This window comes from Danio aesculapii, chromosome 11 (assembly GCF_903798145.1).
Source record: "Danio aesculapii chromosome 11, fDanAes4.1, whole genome shotgun sequence".
Classification (NCBI taxonomy): domain Eukaryota; kingdom Metazoa; phylum Chordata; class Actinopteri; order Cypriniformes; family Danionidae; genus Danio; species Danio aesculapii.
In genome coordinates, this window is record NC_079445.1 from 34,903,037 (window position 1) to 34,925,317 (window position 22,281).

Sequence of the window (22,281 nt, forward strand, 5' to 3'; positions counted from 1 at the left end):
ATTTGAGTCATTACAGAGATGTATGGATGCAGTCCTCCAAGCTTATGGGAGTCATACACAATATTAATTGTTTTTCCACTGCACTATGACTTTATATTCTATACTGTACATTATTTATGTTAAGTGACAAGACTTTTGTCACTTAATATTTCATTTTGGTAAAATAAGTGTAATCTCGAGGCCTTTGCCTTTCATACAAGCCACTTCTGATATCAAATGATCAACTGGAAGTCAATTAATTATTTGTTGTTCCTAAAACTTGGATGGGCGACAAGACTTTTGTCAGGTAGTGTATATATAAACTTTGCATTTCAAATGTTACGGCGAGACACTGCAGATGATGAGAGTAAAAAAAATTCTATTAGTTATCATATTTTCCAAACTGATTTAATTGCATTAAGATTTGCACACAATTTTTGTATGACACATTTTCTAAAATGTTTAAATATGCCACTGAGGCATTATTTAATATTGTTAAATTATTTAACAGTGTAACAGTGTTAATTATTTAACACAGTAAAAAGCGATTGCTTTAAAAATTGAGTAAACCCTTTGCTTTTAAAGTGATTAGTTGACTTTACTTTTAAAAAGTGAGTAAACCCATTGCCTTATAATTATTAATTAAAAGAACTTGCATAATTATAAAAATTAAGTCTTCTTAAAAGTCCCAAGTTACAACGGGTTTACTTATTTTATTTTTTATGTTGACTTGACACTTTTAAGGCAATGGGTTAACTCATTATTTTTAACTAATTGTTTTTTACAGTGTAGTTGGCAAAATATTGCAAAAAAAAAAACAGAAGAAAAAAAATTTCTATTATGAGCAAATCCCTCTCTAAAAATCAGCAGAATACAGATATGAATGAAACTGTGATGTTTAAGAGCTGCTAAAGTGCATAATTATGGCTCATTCCAAAATAATAAAATCAGAAAAATGCCTTTACAAATATTTATTTTATTATATAAAAGTAGCGTATTTTGACAGTCTTCTTTAAATTAACACACGTTATGTAAAGCCAAAAACGGAAAAGTGATGTTTTTGCCTGCAGTGTGTCGCCTCGCTAATGCAGAAAACTCGCACCACCGATCATCGATGTGATGGTGCAATTATTTTGTGGTTTCCAACTAGAAAATGTTTATAATGAGGGAACGGGATCATAACATGTTGCAGGCCGGACTAGAACCTGCAATATCCATACAAAAGCACTACAAAATCTGGTGTTTTCTTCTGGAAGTTCGTGTACTTTCTGCCAGAGAATCACCAGAGGCAAGCCATATCCTGTTTTGTGTGTTGTGTCAGGAAGTTGTGACCCATTCTGAAAACAGACCTTCCCAAAGGACGCCAGCAGGGACGCTACATTCATTCCCAATGGAGAATCCCATCCATCTACTCCTTCCCATCCATAAATACCTCTTTTTTGTTTTTTATGGAGTCGTATTTCACTAATGTTTTCTAAAGGTTTTGCAGAGGCATTTTATTTTGAGTTGCATCGAAATAAAATCTAGCTGTGCCTTTTGAAGACATGTTCTTATATAATGGTTGCCTTTTCATGTCCATTAAAAGGTCTGAGTGCAATAGTGATGATATTTATCTGACCTTTTCTGTTTTTTTCCTTTCGAGATGTGTTTAACAGTGGTTTAATGTCTTGAATGTACAGTACAGACGAAAGAACATTTTAACTTTATTGTAAAGAGGCGTGGGACTCTTTTTTTTTATTTTAATCGCAATATGATGTATTATTAAAATATTTCATTAAAAACTAATTCTATCAATGCTTTTGCAGCATGTTTTGTGTGAGTTTGTGAAGTGCCCAATTCAAGAAGAAAAAAATTATTGCATTTTATTCTGTTTTTGGTTTCATCTTCTAGATGTTCAAACACATAGATGTATTTTTACAGAAACTGGCAGGACTGTATTTTTATTGACATTGAATATTCAGCATTAAAGGTGCCATATACTGCATTGGTTTTGCATAAGTTAAATTGTTCTCTTATATCTACATAATAGGTGTATGGTTTAGGTAAGTTTAAAAAAAATCATTTTATATGCTCATTTATTACTCATGAACCTAGAATACGAAGGTCCATATTGACCATATTTGGATCAGTTGTTAATATTAATGAGCTCCGCTGTGATGCTTGCAGCCTGCCCTCTATCTCTCTCTCAGTCATTACTCAGTCATAGAAAACAGTAAAAGGGGTGTGGTTAGTGCCAAATATAAGCTTCAGCCACAATATTTTTAGCCATGCCCCTCTCATAGTTATGCCAAGTTCAGACTGCATGAATAAAGCCCCGATTTTGACTCGCCGACAGGTTTTCACACAGGCAAATCTTACAGTGTGAATTATCAAAGGTGCGATCTGAGAGAATAGCCAATAAGTTGCCGACACCTGTCAGATATTTGCCAAATGCCAAATGTCTGCGATTCAAAATTATGCCATGTGAAATGTGTTCTGATTGAAAATAACATAGGCGATTACCTACAGCCAATGAGAGAGCAGCATCCACTATGGGCATCCACTCTCTTCTCACACACGCACAAACACACACAAGTTGTGTTGTGGATAAAATTTAGACAAAATTATACTTACATGTAAACTGGGCAAAAGAGACCGACAGAGATGTGTTGTATATTGAAGCTATAATGTCAAAGAAAACACAGCCAGGAATTAATATTAACCTCTGCACGAACAGATGACTTTTAATAAAGTTCACTGCTGGTTTTTTTTTCAAGAAAAATGACGATAGGAGCTGAGTGATTGACATGATTCTTAAACGTGGACTTATGCACTTACACTCAGCAGTCTTGTGTTTGTTGAAACATACTCCGCTAATTTCAGCATAAATTAATAAAAGAAACAATTAAGCATACCTTATATGCTTCTTCAGGGTGAAGCTGAATAAATGTATTATCTATTTATTTCATTTTTTGCATATGGATTGTTGGAGCCTGGAGTCATTGCTCAGTAACGCATAGTAAACAATTAGCCCAGACACATAGTAAGTTTAATATAAAATTTTAAAGAACTAAGGGAGGAAAGTGATCATTGCTGTCTCTCTAGGAAACATTGTGTCTTATCAAACAGAGCCTGCATGTTAATGATCCCAGACTGCAACATATAAGTCTGTGATATGGCTGCTGATCTCCTGATGGCAGCTGCTCAGGTCCAGATAATGTAGAATGTGACCTAAAGTATATTCAAAGGATGAGGCCGTGCCCCTTGAGCCACGTATCAGTCAGTTTTGTGTTCTGATAGGGCTTTTTCATGTAATTTACATGAAAACGAGGAAAACAAGGGTGTTTGAGGCTCACGGTGTGGCCATTTCCATGTACTGAACTCTCATCATTTGACTATGCCTAGGGTATATCCATTTTCTTCATAGGGCACTTTTAGAGCAACAGACAGTGATGGTGTCACTAATATTTGCATATCAATTACAGTTGCAGTTCTTTACTACATATATTTGCATACACAACTGACATTTGCATATATTTATGTATATCTTTTTAAGCATAGACTGATTCTAATCTTTAATATAGTGATGGGTGCCATTCAGGCAAAACCAAACACACTACTATTATTTTCGTTGCAGCATAACTAGGTAGATTTCTGCAGATTTATGAGCAAATCATAAATCATCCCATCATAAACGATGTGCAAAAATAAAGCCACGCCCCCTACTCAATATTTCAGTCAATAATTCAGTCAGAAGTACGTCAACATACTGAAATTAAAAGTTTCAGCAACTTCTAGTTCACGCGAACACAGTGGATGCCCTTTCAGCTAACCACTAACCGTGTCGCCCCAGACTTAGAATAAAAGTTATTTTATTCATATTTTTGGTGTTCAGCTCCTATACTCTCAAAATCTATGCTAATAAATCAACTTTTTATTTTAAGTTTACACAATTCTGCACCAAAAAAAGTTTGCATATTCTGTCTGGTCCTAATCATAACCAGCCACGGCTATTTGAAACACCATCCAGTATTGTCCAGTGGTCAAACAAGCTCCTTCAGTCCATTGGTTTTGTTTTCAGAGAACTCCTGGCTTCCTCTCTGCAAGAAAGACATTCTTCAGCTCTGTATTTTACTCACCGCACCCAATAAGTGTGTGTGGGACTGCAGCGTGACATGAGTGGGCTTCATTGTACAGGGCCGAGTCAACTGACAAACTTGTGTGCTGTTTTTCTGGTCTGCATGAGGCCCTGAGGGAGACGGGACAGCTGGAACAGTAAGGACTCCAGAAACATCAGCTGAGAGGAACAGATGTGTGTGTGTGCATGTGTGTGTGTTTAATGAACGTACACATGTGGCATTTCGTTAAGTTAAAGCGTATGTGTGTCATTTTAATGTGAAAAAGGAGTTATTTTTTAGGGGTTATGTACATCTTGGTGGTTGTTTCTGAAGACTAAAGCAGCCTTTAGTCTTCTACTGGGCTTTGTTCTGCAATAAACAACTGCCTAGATGGACATTATCCTGCTTATTAAATGGCTTACATGCCATCACACTATATAATTAAATATAAAACACTGATCTGAGCTCTTGCTGAGACTTTTATTTCGGTGTGTTGATGTATTTTCTGCTGAAGCAGAATATTGAGTAGGGGGCGGGGCTTTCTTTTTGCGCATTACTCAGTCATAGAAAACAGTAAAAGGGGTGTGGTTAGTGCCAAATATAAGCTTCAGCCACAATATTTTTAGCCATGCCCCTCTCATAGTTATGCCAAGTTCAGACTGCATGAATAAAGCCCCGATTTTGACTCGCCGACAGGTTTTCACACAGGCAAATCTCACAGTGTGAATTATCAAAGGTGCGATCTGAGAGAATAGCCAATAAGTTGCCGACACCTGTCAGATATTTGCCAAATGCCAAATGTCTGCGATTCAAAATTATGCCGTGTGAAATGTGTTCTGATTGAAAATAACATAGGCGATTACCTACAGCCAATGAGAGAGCAGCATCCACTATGGGCATCTGCAGGCCAGCGGAAGGTTGGGGGAGAAGTTAAAAGGGTTTCTTTATGGTCTATTTGGAACCAAGAAATTAAGGAAAAACTAGTGGAAATTTGGCAGAAGCACTGAGCAATAACACAACCGGGTTGAAAACTAAAAAAAGGTTGATGAGAAATTGCTAATTCCCTTCAGGTGAGCAAAATATGAACATTTTCATCTTTCTCATTATGTAGTTAATAACAAAAGATACCCTACGTGACCTTGCATTGTTTCCATGTAACTTCTCGCGTGTGTTTGGTTGTGAGACGTAGTTTGTGGACCAAGACAAAGTTGTCGGCGATTCTTCATATTGTAAAGTCATGCAGTGTAAAACCCCTGTCGCCGATTCATCCTACAGTGTAAACACAGCAGCGACGGAATGCTAGCCCAGATAGTCATGCAGTGTGAAAACATCTGTGACACGACTGTTTTAAAAATCATGCAGTCTGAACTCGGCATTAGTTTGCAACAAGGGAATGGTGCGCAAAAAGAAAGCTCCGCCCCCTACTCAATATTCCATTTCAGTTGGAAGTACATCAACATGTTGAAATAAAAGCCTCAGCAACTTCTGGTTCACATGGACTTTAAAACTAAAAATAAATACTTTTTGTTTATCAAGAATATGTTAAATTGATTAAACACTTCACATTTAGACATTTACAATGATATTTTTATTTCATTTTATAATATATTTAATTTGTTTATAATTTGATGTGGGCCTCACGGTGGCTCAGTAGGTAGCACAATCGCCTCACAGCAAGAAGGTCACTGGTTCGAGCCTTGGCTGGGTCAGTTGGCGTTTCTGTGTGGAGTTTGCAAGTTCTTCCCGTGTTGGCGTGGGTTTCCTCCGGGTGCTCCGGTTTCCCCCACAAGTCCAAAAACATGCGGTATAGGTGCATTGGGTAAGCTAAATTGTCCGTAGTGTATGTGTGTGAGTGATGTGTTGCAGCTGGAAGGGCATCCGCTGCATAAAACATGAGCTGAAAAAGTTGGCGGTTCATTCCACTGTGGTGATCCCAGATTAATATAAAGGGACTAAGCCGAAAAGAAAATGAATGAATGAATAATTTGATGTGTATTTCAAATAAATGTTGTTCTTTCAAGCTTTTCATGCATCAATGACACAAAATAATAAAAATATCAAGTTTTCAACACTGATAATATAAATAAATATGTCTTCATCATAAAACCAGCATATTATTATGTTTACGTTTCTAATTCAATTTTATATTTAAAAATAGTAAATAAAAAATCTGGCGACAGGGTGGCTCAGTGGTTAGCACTCTAGTGTTGGTTTCCTCCGGGTGCTCCGGTTTCCTCCACAGTCCAAAGACATGTGCAATAGGTGAATTAAGTAAACTAAATTGGCTGTAGTGTATGTGTGTGAACGAGTGTATATGGATGTTTCCCATTTTTGGGTTGCAGCTGGAAAGGCATTCGCTGGGTAAAACATATGCTGGAATTGTCAGCAGTTAATTTTGCTGTGGCAACCCCAGATGAATAAAAGGACTAAACTGAAGAAATGAAATTAAAAAATCCAAATTTTAACTTTAACAATATTTGACAAAGTTATTGGTTCATTGTATTGTTTGATGTAATAAATGTAAGCATGAGAAGAGACTTCTTTCAAAAAAAAAAATAAAAATCACTGACCCTAAATGTTTGCATTTGTTGCTTTTAAGTTCAGATCAGACTGAGTCCTTCATCCTCCTGTCTGTTACTGGATCCGTGATTTCCTAACCAAAAGGAAAGTGTGATGCGTTTCTGCAGGGAGAGGAAGTGAATGTCTGCTGTCGAGAGCTAAAAACACAAACAATTGCAGAGATGGTTATTGATTTCAGGAAGAAGAAGAAACGCCCATCTGTTTCCTATGGAAAAATAGTCACAACCAACATTACATTCCAAAAAACAAATATCATTTAGCTTACCCAATTCACCTGTACCGCATGTCTTTGGACTTGTGGGGGAAACCGGAGCACCTGGAGGAAACCCACGCCAACACGGGGAGAACATGCAAACTCCATACAGAAATGCCAACTGACCCAGCTGAGGCTCGAATCAGCGACCTTCTTGCTGTGAGGTGACAATGCTACCCACTACGCCACCCGCCTTATATTATTTATTTATTTTTAATTTTCTTAGTTTTTTTTTTTTTTTTTTTTTACTGTTTATTTCCTTACATTTCCACAATCCATCCTGGCTTATTTAATTATTTTTATCCATATTATTTATCAAAAGTTTATTATTAGTTTATTTTTTAACTTTTTTTTTCACAATTTTTCTTTTTATGTTTATGTATTTTAATTCAATGTATAAATATTTTAGAGCACATTTTTAGAGCACATTTATTTAGAGCACATTTTTATTATTTATTTATTTAATTAAACTTTTTAAAATAATTAATTTAATTTAATTATTTATTTATACTCATTTACTCATTATTTATTTATACTATATTTATTAATTAATATATATTTATTAAATTAATTTATGCAGTTTTCCTGTTTTTATCTAAACATTTCCACAATCTTCCAACAAGTTTTTCCCTTATTTTTCTATTTATGCAAATAAATAATAATAAAAAATAAATTAAATCTATTTATCTATTATTAATTATTACTCTGTTTTCTTTAAATTTCTTTTTTTGCACTCACTGGTGGCTCTCATCCAAAAACTCAAGCACACACACAACCACAAAAAAACACACACACACACACACACACACACACACACACACACACACACACACACACACACACACACACACACACACACACACACACACACACACACCACACAACCAACAGTTAACCATCTAAAATGACATCAGTGTCAATAAGAAAACATGCTGTCACACAAGAGCTTACAGGAATTTCAGAGTCAATTGAGCAATGACAGGAATGAGATATTTTCAATCAACACAAAAGCAAAAACATTAAGCACTTCATGACAAAAATGACTTTTTTTCTGTAAACTGTAAACCACATGACCGATAAGACTGCATATTTCTTTAGGGTGTAAAGCCACAGGGAGTCCATCACTAATTTGCTTGTTTAGTCACAAAATTTTCTGTGCAAATGTTTGTTTTTGGTTTTGAAAAACTATATCCAATCATTACATATTGACTTTGTTCAGCAAACTATTCATGGCATTTCTATCAGATTTCAAATGTTGTCCTTTAGAGCATAAAATGACCAAAAGTGTCATGTGTTAGACAACTAATGTTTAAACTTCAGAATAGTTGATTCATATTTTGCGTATAACCCTGATTTTCAATAACAAAAATCTAAATGACAATTGTTTTGTTGTTTTTTAATAGGAAGAAATGTTATTAGACCTTTCTGGATTTAAAACATATTAACATTTTACTCAAAGCTAAGGCTAATACATTTAGTAAATCCAATGAAATTGAGAATTTAAGTGGTCACTTAATTAAACAAGTAGGCTATATTAAAAAAAGCCAAAGTAACAGGACAAAAAGCAATAGCGCCACCTTGTGACATTACACTGTCAACACTCAAACATTCCACATACACTTGTGTACATTTATAAACTGTACGCAATGTGGGAACTTAAACAATATAATTACTAGAAATATTAGTAGCAGATATTTAAGAACAATTTAAGAACAAATTGTGGCAAATTTGACATTTATGAAAAATATAAATATGACAACGTGGAAACAATTAAACAATATCACAGCAGCAAGACCTAGCATAGTCTAGCTACCGTGTTTAATTTAGCTTTCATACATCTTGAATTGAGGAAATTAATATCGAAAACTTACGTTTAAAACAAACAAACAGGTCAATTACCTCGTGGTTTTGGCCCGCGAAATAAACTGCTTTCAAAGAAGCCAAAATGGAGTCATGAAGTAGGCCGTATTTGAGAAAGCAGACTGGAAGTTTAATGCGAGTGGAAAAAAAATCCAGGTCCTATCCAGGTTTTCATTACAAACAATCAAATGTACATTGGTAGGTTTGATTCAGTTTTATTGTTTCCATCGTTGATTGTCGTGAAGTTGATTTACGGGGGTTCATATTGTTATTAAGGAAATAACAAAGTCAACACAACTGGTATAGTGAAAGTAGATCGAACGATGTGGAAAAAAATTGCCTATTACATTTCATATACGATAAAGTTAGGCCTGTTTATTGATTAATATTTAAGGATTAAGTTTTAATTTATTTTAATCACGAAATTAAGGATTAAAAATGTTGTTTAAATTAATTTAATTTTTAAAATGTTAAAGAACAACATGTGTAAAATAAATCTGCATCTAATTTGATTGGGAAAAGTGTATGTATATATAATACATACATATTTAAAAGGTTAAAAATCATGTGTTTTATTTAACAAAAATATTAATTAAATATATAGCCCTCCACATTTTTACTCTCTAGATTGATGAATGGGGAGATAATGGATAGATGGATGGATGGACGGATGGGCGGATAGATGGATGGATGGATGGATGGATGGATGGATGGATGGATGGATGGATGGATGGATAGATATTGTTTTTAATATTGTTTATTTAAAATTTTATTTTTGCAAATGTTTACATCGAAATAATAAGTGTAAAACAATGAATCAGCATAGAAGCAAAACGACAACATATAAAATCACCACAAAAAGTTTATTCAAGGAGAAATTTCAATGCAAACACTCAAACACTGATTCTATCTCAATGGGTGCAATAAAAGTTCCATGTGAACTGACATCAAATATATTACTTTTCCATGATCTTGTAGTATGTACACAGTTTTGACTTCCGGTTATGTCGTACGAGTGGCGGTGTACATGATAACGTATTTGGATACACAGATGAATTCAAATCAGTGATTCTTTACTACTGATGCACTATTACATCAAAACATCTCTATATATTTAGTGTGATTCTGGCACCAAATCATAACAATACAAGCAGTCATATTCCAGAAAATCTCATTTAAATAGATAAGATCTGCTTCAAATGTACAGGAATCATCACAGCACTCTTTGGATACGGTTTGAGGCAACAATTCAGTGCACATAAACATGTTCAGCTAGACTAAAGAAACACAGATTTAACATCGGACACACTCAGATGAACTCAGTTAACAGTTCTGTACGGTTTTAATCATTAAGGAAACAGAAATAGACTCATTTGTCAAGTCACCTAGAGTTAAATGTTGGAGTTGTATCATTTTTGAATCCATTCAGATGATTTCCGGGTCTGGTGGGAGCACTTTTAGCTTAGCTTAGCTTAGCATAAGTCATTGAATCAAATTAGACTATTAGCATTTCACTCAAAAAATAACCCAAGAGTTTTGCTAATATTTAAAGTTTGACTCTTCATTGCACAATGTAACTACAGAAGAGTCAAGCTTTAAATAGGAAAATTATCAAAACTTTTATTTGAATTTTTTGAGCGAGATGCTAATGGTCTAATGATTTATGCTAAGCTAAGCTAAAAGTGCTCCTGCCAGACCTAAAGATTGGCTAAATGGATTAAAAAATGGTACATTTCAACCTTTTACTTATAGGAGACTTGCAAAATTAGCCTGTTTCCAAACAAAATGTAGTGCTCTACTAAATGCAAATAGCTAATAATGATCAGTAAATGTAGAGCAGGTTTAATATCAATACAAATACTGAGATTTTTGTCTTGTTCCCAAATTTGTTAATGTAACAAACAGCTTATGTTTCTCTCCCACGACCACTTAAAATTCTCAGAAACATGCAGTTAAAATCACTTTTGAAAATTTACATGATATAAAAAATACCTGCCTGATTAAAACAACTAGCACTTGTAATTGATCATCAGTATCTGTTTAAATGTCAGGTGAAAAAGGTCAATATTTATTTTCAAGCATATAAAAAACAGCTCTAATGTTTTAGGGAAATGAAGTAAATAAAGCTCTTTGACACAATGAGTGTTTTTTTCTCAGATTTCTATGTACAAAGATACAACAATGTTGTCATCCATCCCTCAAAATAACAGAGAGAAACCCATTCAGATTTGCCAATACAGAAGCACAATTATTGGAGGAGCAGCAAAAGAACACACCTGCAGTTCCCATATAGGTATAACAGACATTTCTGTAAATATATGTATAGTAGATATACATATAAGAGCCATAGTATTACAAGTCAAGTTCTGAAAAAGGTGTGACATTTTCTAAAATGCAATGAAACTTTTATTTTATTTACAAAAGTACAAAGATTGCATGCAGGTTTAATATCGTAACTTCGTTTCTGTCAGCTTTGCGTTGACTGTTTGGCGCCATCTTGTGATTGAATAATGTGCAGGTTGGTGTATACTCCATCAGCTGTTTTCGTATCTGTTAGCTTTGCATTTTTTGAGTGTTTGGTGCCGTCTTGTGACCGAATAATGTGCAGGTTAGTGTATACTCCATCAGCTGTTGTTGTTTCTATTAGCTTTATGTTTCTGACTGTTTGGCGCGGTCTTGTGACCGAATAATGCGCAGGTTAGTGTATACTCCATCAGCTGTTGTCGTTTCTATTAGCTTTATGTTTTTGACTGTTTGGCGCCATCTTGTGATTGAATAATGTGCAGGTTAGTGTATACTCCATCAGCTGTTTCCGTTTCCTTTAGCTTCACGTTTTTAACTGTTTGGCGCCATCTTGAGTGCTTAAACAATGCTCAAGTTAGTGTATACTCCATCAGCTGTTGTCGTTTCTGTTACCTTTGCGTTTTTTGACTGTTTGGCGCCGTCTTGGGACTGAATAATGCGCAGGTTAGTGTATACTCCATCAGCTGTTGTCATTTCTGTTAGCTTTACGTTTTTTGACTGTTTGGTGCCGTCTTGGGACCGAATAATGTGCAGGTTAATGTATACTCCATCAGCTGTTGTTGTTTCTATTAGCTTTATGTTTTTGACTGTTTGTCGCGGTCTTGTGACCGAATAATGCGCAGGTTAGTGTATACTCTATTAGCTGTTGTCATTTCTATTAGCTTTATGTTTTTGACTGTTTGGCACAGTCTTATAATTGAATAATGTGCAGGTTAGTGTATATCCATCAGCTGTTGTCATTTCTATTAGCTTTATGTTTTTGACTGTTTGGCGCCGTCTTGGGACCGAATAATGCGCAGGTTAGTATATATCCATCAGCTGTTGTCGTTTCTATTATCTTTATGTTTTTGACTGTTTGGCAACCGTCTTATGACTGCATAATGTGCAGGTTAGAGTATATCTATCTGCTGTTTTCGTTTCTGTTAGCTTCACGTTTTTAACTGTTTGGCGCCATCTTGTGTGATTAAACAATGCTGAAGTAAATGTATTCTTCATCAGCTTTTGTTGTTTCAGTTAGCTTTATGTTTTTGACTGTTTGGTGCCATCTTGTAATTAAATAATGTGCAGGTTAGTGTATACTCCATCAGCTGTTTTCTTTTCTGTTATCTTTGCGTTTTTAACTGATGGCGCCATTTTGTGACCAAATTATGCACAGGTTAGTGTATACTCTCTCTCTCTCTCTCTCTCTCTCTCTCTCTCTCTCTGTCTCTCTCTCTCTCTCTATTTATATATATATATATATATATATATATATATATATATATATATATATATATATATATCACCTTTGCTTTTAATTTATGAACTAATAAAATATTATGACTCAGAACAGATTCAGTTTTGTGGCAAGTAGCCATGTAAGGATAATACTTCACTTCATTCTGCCATAACAACCTCCTGGATGTACTTTATCACTAATATAATATAACATAACTTACCTTGGAATGACATGATTGACCAATCAGATTCAAGTATTCCAGAGAGCCACTTAATAACATAAGGTAATTCATTTGGGTGAGTTAACAAGGAATAACAATGAATGATTCATTTTCATTAACTAACATCAACAAAGATGAATAAAGACTGTAGTAAATGTATTGCTCATTGCTTGTTCATGTTAGTAAATACATTAACTTATGACCTTATTGGAAAGTGCTACCTGTAACTCTCTCTCTCTATAAAAAAAACATCTGCCTGATTAACAGCAATTAATATTACCAGCATTTTACAAAATGTCCCAACTTTTTCAGAACTGGTGTTGTAAATGTAACCCAAACCCCATTAAGTGCAAACGAAATCTCCCAGGCTACGTGTAGACCTCATGCCATGTAAACGGATTATGGCTCTTTCAAAACACAGAGTGAGAAACCACACACTATACACAAGCACTGGTTATCTTACAGCGACTGGATCAGAGACTCAGGTGTAGTGGACAGTTGGACGGCGGGGTGGCTGTGGGTCAGAGGTGAGTCGGAACGGTCTGCAGGGCATCCTCTGTGGTGCGGTGAACATTAACATTCTGCGGAAAGACAAAGAAAATTCAACTCAATTCAATTCATCTTTATTTATTCATCTCTATAGCGCTTTTACAATGTAGATAGTGTCAAAGCAGCTTAACATAGAAGTTCTAGTCAATTAAAACTGTGTGGGTCCAGTTTTTTAGAGTTGAATGATCAACTATTATATTGGATTTAATGGGAATAAACTGTGAGTTTGATAGCCTATAACAGGGTATTGTGTTGTAATTAAAATACTTTCTTCATAATTTCAGTTAAAACAACCAGATTTAATGCATTTTTCTAGCCTGCATATTAAGTGTTGACTTTTCAAACTCATTTTCTTGTCAAATTTTATTGATCTGTTGTTGAAATGGTCGGTTTTGTTATTACTTTTTAAAGAAACTAACACATTTTTAAGGATTAAAAATGATTTCATTTATATACTATAAAACAACTTATTTATAATAGAAAAATGATTGTTTTTGCTGGCTTATTATATCTGAATAATCATAATTATGATTAGTATTTATTAAAAGGTTAAAAAAGGGAAATGTATATACATGTATACACAAAAAATCTTTTACATTTACTTTTACATTATAATTTTCCAGTTTGATTGAAGTTATGTATTAATCATAAGTTTTATACATTTACATAAAAAAATCTATATTTACTTTTTTTAATCATAAATACTTTTTTATTACTTTTGTCGAAATCAAAAAACAATTTAAAGCAAAAGAATTAAGCAACCAAAAACTTTCTTAAGCAATCAAAAGATATACATATAAGAGCCATAGTTTTACAAGTCAAGTTCTGAAAGAGGTGTGACATTTTCTAAAATGCAATGAAACTATTATTTTATTTACAAAAGTACAAAGATTGCATGCAGGTTTAATATCGTAACTTTTTTTCTGTCAGCTTTGCGTTTTTGACTGTTTAGCACAATCTTGTGATTGAATAATGTGCAGGTTAGTGTATACTCCATCAGCTGTTTTCATATCTGTTAGCTTCGCGTTTTTAACTGTTTATTTTTAGAATTCCGAGTTAAAATTTTGAGTTTACATTTTGAAATTCTGAGATTATAATTTGGAATTCTGAGTTTAAATTTGGAAATTCTGAGTTTAATTTTGGAATTCTGAGTTAAAAGTTTAGAATTTTGAGTTTAAATTTTAGAATTTTAAGTTAAAATTTTGCTATTCTAAAATTATAATTTGAAATTCTGAGTTTAAATTTTGAAATTCTGAGTTTAAATTTTTAAATTCTGAGTTTATTTTTGTAATTCTAAGTTTATTTTTGGAATTTTGAGTAAATTTTTTGGAATTCTAAGTTTAAATGTAAGAATTCTGAGTAAATTTTTTTTAAAGGATTAGCAAAGGACCTCGAGCTGGAAATCAAACTCAGATCGCTGTGAGCACTTCAGTGCTATTGACCTTATTCTTCAATATGGAGCTGTGCACGTTTTTGCGATTGTTTTAGAACGTCTGTTTTAGTAGCCTATGGGAGACATAACTAGGAATAATAAACGGCAGAAAACGGTCAAACTACTTGCTCTACAAACAAGTGTGTGCATGACTATACAGACCAAGTAGAATAATATAATAAGAAAATATAAGTTTGCAAGCAGCATAACGAGCAGTTGTTAATGTCTAAAAAAGAATTGGAAGTGAATGAGACCGGAAGTGTCGAGCCAAAAAGATTTAAATGGCTGCGCCTGCTCGTACATGAAGAATAAAGTCAAGATGTCGGCGCACTTTACCACTAGGACATTGGCACCGACAATTTGAAACAATTTTTAAAAATAAAGAATATATAGTATTTTTCAACACAATCTCACGCCAATTCGTAACTTTTTGATTTAGTGGTTAATCTCATTCATACAATTTAGTAGGATTTGCTCATCCCCCAATGACGGTTAGGTTTAGGGGTGGGGTTTGGTGCCACGCCTCCTTTTAAAATCGTAAATTTTCATACGAATTAGGCACTAAACTGACAAAACGTAAAATACTTACGTTTCCTCATGAGATCAGGGTGTTTTTTTTTTTTAAAACAAGCTAATGATTATTACGTAATATTTGTATTTCATAATAGTGTAAAAATAGATCAGCATGTAATCACAGGGGTCAAAGTTCATAAGACAAAAAAAAAAACATCTGATATGATCGGCTCAGCGTCTCCACCCTTTTGACTTCAGGTAAAAGTCCACTGACGACATCACTGCCCTTTACCACTATATTTAACACCACATTTTATCAGCCATATTAATGTTACCTCATTTTATGGGCCATTAAAACCAAGCAAAATCTGGCAGTGTAGTGCAGAATGCAAAGAGAGACAGGATTTCACTATTCCAATAGTTTTATTAGCATCGCAAACAGACATTACAGTAGAGATTTGCCCTTCTCACTCACAAGAAGAGGTTTCACATCACAACATGATATCCTTAGTGTTTCAAAAAGATAAATTACTCCAATAAAAAACTAAAATGATTTAAAAACGTCCTTCATCCGAAAGCACCATAAGGCCCTGATAACAACAAAAATATCACCGTTCTTATATACATGATAGACAGTCCTAAATTATGAATAATTAAATCCCCATCCTAATTTACCATAAATAAATATGACGTGCTTCTGGAGTGATCTTTCATAGCAGCAGATGAATTCTTATGTATATAGAAATTTGAGTGTGCATTTATAATAAAGTGCAATTTAATATTAAACACAAGAACACAAAGCTGAATTACTCAAGTGCTTCATAAACTCTGAGGTGTAAAACTGCGTTTTAGGATTGGAATAAAATGGGAATGAGATAAGGTTGTTGTGAGGAACGTTCAGTGATGATCTGGTACGGTTAACAAAGCCTCTTCCGCCAGCCGAGACACATCTACGTTCTGTTTGAAGCAAACACAGGGAATGACGGCACAAATTAATAAGATGAGGTGATGAGCGGGTGACGACGATGATGATGAAAAATGAGTCCACAAATAACATTAACATCCAAATCAATGAGCGCAGAACTCAAAACAAAGACAGGACAAAATAAGGAAAGCAGTGTAATATAATAAACCCTGGGATGTTTAATAAATGGTCATGCTGTTGTAGAAGCTATAGGTAAATTCATCAGTGATCCAACACAACGTGGTTCTTTTGACGGTTGAGGCTCAGGAGACCACGAATCTTAATCACTTCATTAAACAGAAGAGCTCTCAAGCATAACTACAGACTGACTCCACACTTTCCTCTTAAGCCATAGCAGACAGGGGAGGCGTTTAGTGGAAGCTCCTTTCTGACGTTCAATGCAGATAGAAAAATGGTGCATGTGACTTTATGGTTCACCATTCAGACTTTTTACACTATTGTGAGTTTATATTTTGCAACTTTTTTTCTTCTAGGAATTCTGAGTTCACATCTCAAATTACAGACTCTTTTTTTTTCTTCTAGTCATTGTTTTGTTTATATTTTTCTGATGTTTTAAATTCTTTTGTCCTGGATTTCTGAGTTTATATCTCGAAGTTCCAACGTTTTATAGGAAATTTCAGTTTACATTTTGCACTTGTGAGTTTACATTTCAGAATTTAGATTTTTCTCACTTGGAATTCTGCGTTTACATCTGGAAATTCTGACATTTATTTTAGAAATTCTGCATTTAAATTGTGGAAATCAGACTTTTTTTCTTTTGGAATTCTGAGTTTACAATATGGAATTCAGAGGGTTTTTCTGTTGTTGTTTTTTTAGAATTCTGAGTTTACATCTATGACTTTTCTCTCATGGAATTCTGCATTTAAATTTTGGAATTCTCACTTTTTCCTTTTGGAATCCTGAGTTTACAATTCGGAATTCTGACTTTTCCTTCGGAATTCTGAGTTTACATGTAGAAATTCAGACTTTTTTGAAAGGAGATTTTGCTTTTAAATTTTGGAAATCTAGTGATTCGCGGAATTCTGACTTTTCCTTTGAAATTCTAAGTTTACATCTAGGATATCTGACTTTTCTCTCCTGGAATTCTGAGTTTAAACCTTGGAATTCTGAGTTTTTTTAAAAGGCAATTTTGCATAAAAATTTTGGAAACGTAATTTTTCCCTTTTGGAATTCTGAGTTTACAATTTGTAATTCTGACTTTTCGTTTTGGAATTCTGAGTTTACATCTGGAAATTCAGACCTTTTTAAAGCCAATTCTGCATTGGAAATCTGACTTTTTTGGGATTCTTAGTTTACAATTTGGAAGTCTGGGAGTTTTTCTAATAATTTTGAATTTGCATCTAGGAATCGTGACATTTTTCCTTTTGGAATTATGAGTTTACATCTGGGAATTCTAACTTTTCTCTCCTGGAATTATGAGTTTACATCTGGGAATTCTGACTTTTTAAAAAGGCAATTCTGCATTTAAATTCTGGAAAACTGACTTTTTCCTTTTTGAATTCTGAGTTTACAATTCGGAATTCTCTCTTTTCCTTTTGGATATCTGACTTTACATCTGGGAATTCTGACTTTTCTGAGTTTATATCTGGGAATTCTGACTTTTCTCTCCTGAAATGAGTTTACATCTGAGAATTCTGACTTTATAAAAAGCAATTCTGCATTTACATTTTGGAAATCTGACTATTTCCTTTTGAAATTATAAGTTTACAATTTGAGTTTACATCTGGAAATTTTGACTTTTTTAAAATTCTGATTTTACATTTAGAGATTCTGACTTTTGCCAAAAGGTTTCTGAGTTTACATTTTAGAATTCTGACTTTTCTATTAGAATTCTGACTTTTCTAATAGAATTCTGAGTTTACATTTAGGAATTCTGACTTTTCCCCAATGGTTTCTGGTTTCTGAGTGTACATTTCAGAATTCTGACTTTTACATCTCGGATTCTACCTTTTTTCCAGGAATTCAGAGTTAACATTTCAAACTTTTTACTTTTTTGTTATTCCGATTTTACATTTCACAATTCTACATTTTCTCTCCCAAAATTCGGAGTTTTCACCTTGAAATTCTATTTTGTTTCTTCCAGAATTCTGTTTAAATCTTGGAATTATGACTTTTTAAAAATATTATTAACTTATTGACTAATCTTATTGACTTTTTCTCCCTTCCAGAATTCTGAGTTTTCAACTTTTTACATTACAATTACAAAACTATTTTTCTTCAGGACTTCTGTGTTTACATATTAAAATTCTGATTCATATCTTGTAATTCTGACTTTTTATATGAATAAAGTCTGAATTGGACAACATTAACTGATTATTGCAAGTAAAAGTATGTTACATTTAATTTAAGTTCTTTACAATGTTAACTTTTAATTATAAGAAAACAGAAGGAATTGAGAAACAAAAGTAGCAAATATTTTTTTTTTCAGAAATAAGCTTCCATATATTTTTATCCAGCATACGGACACACATCCTCAGTGCCTTTATGTTTCAAAGTCTTACCGTCGGTCTGTCTCTGTGTGTGTTCACAGCTTCCACTTTCAAATCGATCGACTCCACCTTACAACCTGAAGACCAACAATGATTCACAATTAAGAGCTGAACCACATTTAATTAATACATCATATCCAGGTTAGCTGAAAAAGTGTCCTGATCTTACCATAGGCCACTGGTGTTAACTTCAATACTGTGTGTAGAGGGCATTTCAGATAAGGCAGTTCCTCTGCAAGAGACCAAAAATAAAACACACCAAACAACAAGACATTAGTTTACTTACAACTCATAACCATCAATACAAGTCAAGTGTGATTTAAAAGTCATCACCTGCAGTTTTGTCCAGAAAGTAGGCCAGCAAACATCTCATGACGGCTTGATGGCAGATGACCAGAACGTTTTCCTGCCTTTCTAACTCCATGATCACGGGTTCCAGCCGCTGGACCAAATCTTCATAGGACTGTGAGAAAAGAGCTGGATTACAACTCTTCTATTGCAGGATTATTGATGCACTGAATGACTGCATGTTAATGTGATATGCTATAATGTCAGTGAAGCAATGCTCAAAATTAAATATTGTGTACATGTGAGGTTCTGGAGCAATTATGGATTAAAAAAAACGTTAAAAATGCATTTTTGGACCTACAAATAAAAATCATTGGCAGTGTGATTTAACAAACATAGCAACGCATGATCCATTGCTCTAAAACTATTTCTGTCCAATTTGTGATACTTTCAAAACTAAAACGTTGTGTTTTATTATTTTTATAAAATTATATAATTACACAATCAAACTTGAATAAATAAGTAATATACAAATAGAAATCATTTAAATATATAATGTAATTTAAATATAATGTAAACAAATACAAACCTTAAAAATGTGTGGGATGCATTTAATTTTATTTCATTTATACAATTTTTAAAAATTCAAATATTGAAAGGACACCAAACATGAAATAAACGTTCACGAAATGAAACAATCTAATGTTCATGAAAATCAATGTGATACTTTCAAAACTAAAAAGTGTAATTGTTTTATTAATTTTATAAAAATTATACACATATATATATATATATATATATATTCAAATTATAATTATTAAATTATAATAAAATTGCATCAATCAAACTTAAATAATATATATAATACAAACATAAATATTATGAATATATAATATATTATTTATTTAAATAGTATAAATACATATATAAACCTTCAAAAATTTAAAGTATTTAAAATATTACAAATTAAAAGAAATGTTTCATTTTTATTCAAATATTAAATTATATTAAAATTACATCAATCATAATATAAACTTTCATGCAGTTAAACAATCGAATATTCATACAATCAATAATAATTTCAAAACTGAAAACTGTGATTGTTTTATTAATTTGATAAAAATATGTAATTAACAATCAAACTTAATATATAATATACAAATATAAATAATATGAATATATTGTATAATGTAAATAAAAATTATACAAATAAATACAGATTGAAGTCAGAATTATTAGCCCCCAATTTGAATTTTCTTTTTTTTTTAAATATATTTCCCAAATGTTGTTTTACAGAGCAAGGACATTTTCACAGCATGTCTGACAATATATTTTCTTGTGGAGAAAGTCTTATTTGTTTTATTTCAGCTATAAAAGCAGTTTTTAATTTTTTAATCATCATTTTAAGGTCAAAATTATTAGTCTCTTTAAGCTTTATATTTTTGTCGATAGTCTACAGAACAAATCATCATTGTACAATAACTTGCCTAATTACCCTAACCTGCCTAGTTAACCTAATTAACCTAGTTAAGCCTTTAAATGTCACTTTAAGCTGTATAGAAGTGTCTTGAAAAATATCTAGTCAAATATTATTTACTGTCATCATGGCAAAGATAAAATAAATCAGTTATTAATAATGAGTTATTAAAACTGTTATGTTTAGAAATGTGTTGAAAAAAATCTCTCCGTTAAACAGAAATTGGGGAAAAAAATAAACAGGGGGCTAATAATTCTAACTTCAACTGTAAATAATCTAAATAAATACAAACATAAACATTAAAAAATTATGGCAAGTAAACTTTCGTGTAATTAAACAATCCAATATTCATGAAAATCAATGCGATACCTTTAAAACTAAAGTGTGATTGTTTTATTAATTTTTACAAATACATATAATTAAGAAATCAAACTTAAATAATATATAAATATAAATAATAAAAATAAATAAAAATATAAATATTAATCTAAATTTTTAAAAATATCTTTTTATTCAAATATTAAATTATAATAAAATTAAATCAATCAGAATATGAGCTTACATTTCATGATCAAATATTCACAAAATCAATAATACAAAAACAAAATATTCAGCTTTTAGCCAAGAGTATTCTGAATTGTCAGTTTTGGCCTTAAATTTTGGTATATCCTCCTTACAAATGACCACATCAAGCACATACATAATACACACAGCTCCCTTTTATACCGGCAGCTGACATCAAATATCAATACTCAACTCTATCAATATAAAATATGAATAACCTGATAATTCACAGTTATAGAGTTCCCAATAACTCAAATCACACGTTTACAGAAACATCTCTCATATTGACAAGCAACAGAAATATTCTGAAATAAAATGATATTGAATTAAATCTGAAATTGAGCCCTGATTTACAAACCCACCTGCTCAGCAGTGAAATAAACGATGGTAAATAGTAAACGCAGGTGATGTGACATCGCCTTTTATTTAATAAAGTGAGAATAGTGTGTTGCTTTAATGCTCTCCGAGTAAACAGCTTTGAGATATTGATCTTAATGAGAACTGCTGGCTCTGAAGAATAAACACACTCTGACAGACGAGAAGTGTGTGTGTGTGTGTATGTGTGTAGGGGCTCAGGGTAATGGTGTGTGATGTGCTCAGTCAGAGTAATAACAGCTTACAAAAACACACAAAACAAGGTCAATTATGCACTCTGGGAACATCGTCAACGCAGACTAAAAAACAAGAGCTGTTTACTCCATTTCAGAGTATTTGGTCATGGGTAAGAGAGAGCCTGGCAACCAGAAACATTTAGGAAATGGATTTTTAATGTGCTAAAGCGTGAGGGAAAGCTCTTTGTCACCAAAGAGACATAAAAAGAGCAATGCAATCACTGAATGATAACAAATAAATGTTGAAATGCATCTCGCTATGTTTTATATGCTCATTAAAAAGATAGTGAATCATTAATCTGTACATGCATCTGTGTTTTTAGTAAGAACAAAAAAAACGATTCTAAAAATCCATCTGATTTTCAAACAAAATGAATGAAAACCTTTGTTATTCATTACAATGAAAAAAACCCTCAATGAACAGGTAAAAGGCATCTGCCAAATGATTAAATGTAAACATGATAAAAGAAAGTAGAAGTATAATTGCTAAAATAAACACTTGCTCTGTTAATTTTTGTATATTTTATATTTAATTTAAACCATTATATAATCTTAGCATTATAAAGATACACATTTATTATGTCTTAAAACACTTTAACAGCGTATTTTACTTTACGTATCCTGGATATGTTATGTAGGTAC

At 32.8% G+C, this 22,281-nt stretch overlaps 1 protein-coding gene across 3 annotated transcripts in view; it reads right to left on the reverse strand.

Moving 5' to 3' along the window:
* Positions 1–9,613: 9,613 nt before the first annotated feature.
* Positions 9,614–22,281, reverse strand: part of pfkfb4a (6-phosphofructo-2-kinase/fructose-2,6-biphosphatase 4a) — a 30,368-nt gene continuing 17,700 nt past the window's right edge. For 2 of the 3 annotated variants that reach the window (XM_056467781.1, XM_056467780.1), the window contains exons 11-14: positions 19,033–19,162; positions 18,869–18,931; positions 18,712–18,776; positions 9,614–13,312 (exon numbers count right to left, since the gene is read on the reverse strand). In XM_056467781.1, the coding sequence (XP_056323756.1) occupies positions 13,253–13,312; positions 18,712–18,776; positions 18,869–18,931; positions 19,033–19,162 (318 nt within the window). In that variant the 3' untranslated portion in view covers positions 9,614–13,252. Of the gene's footprint in view, positions 13,313–15,629; positions 16,183–18,711; positions 18,777–18,868; positions 18,932–19,032; positions 19,163–22,281 lie in introns of those variants that run through there. The other variant, XM_056467779.1, reaches the window with a different exon arrangement.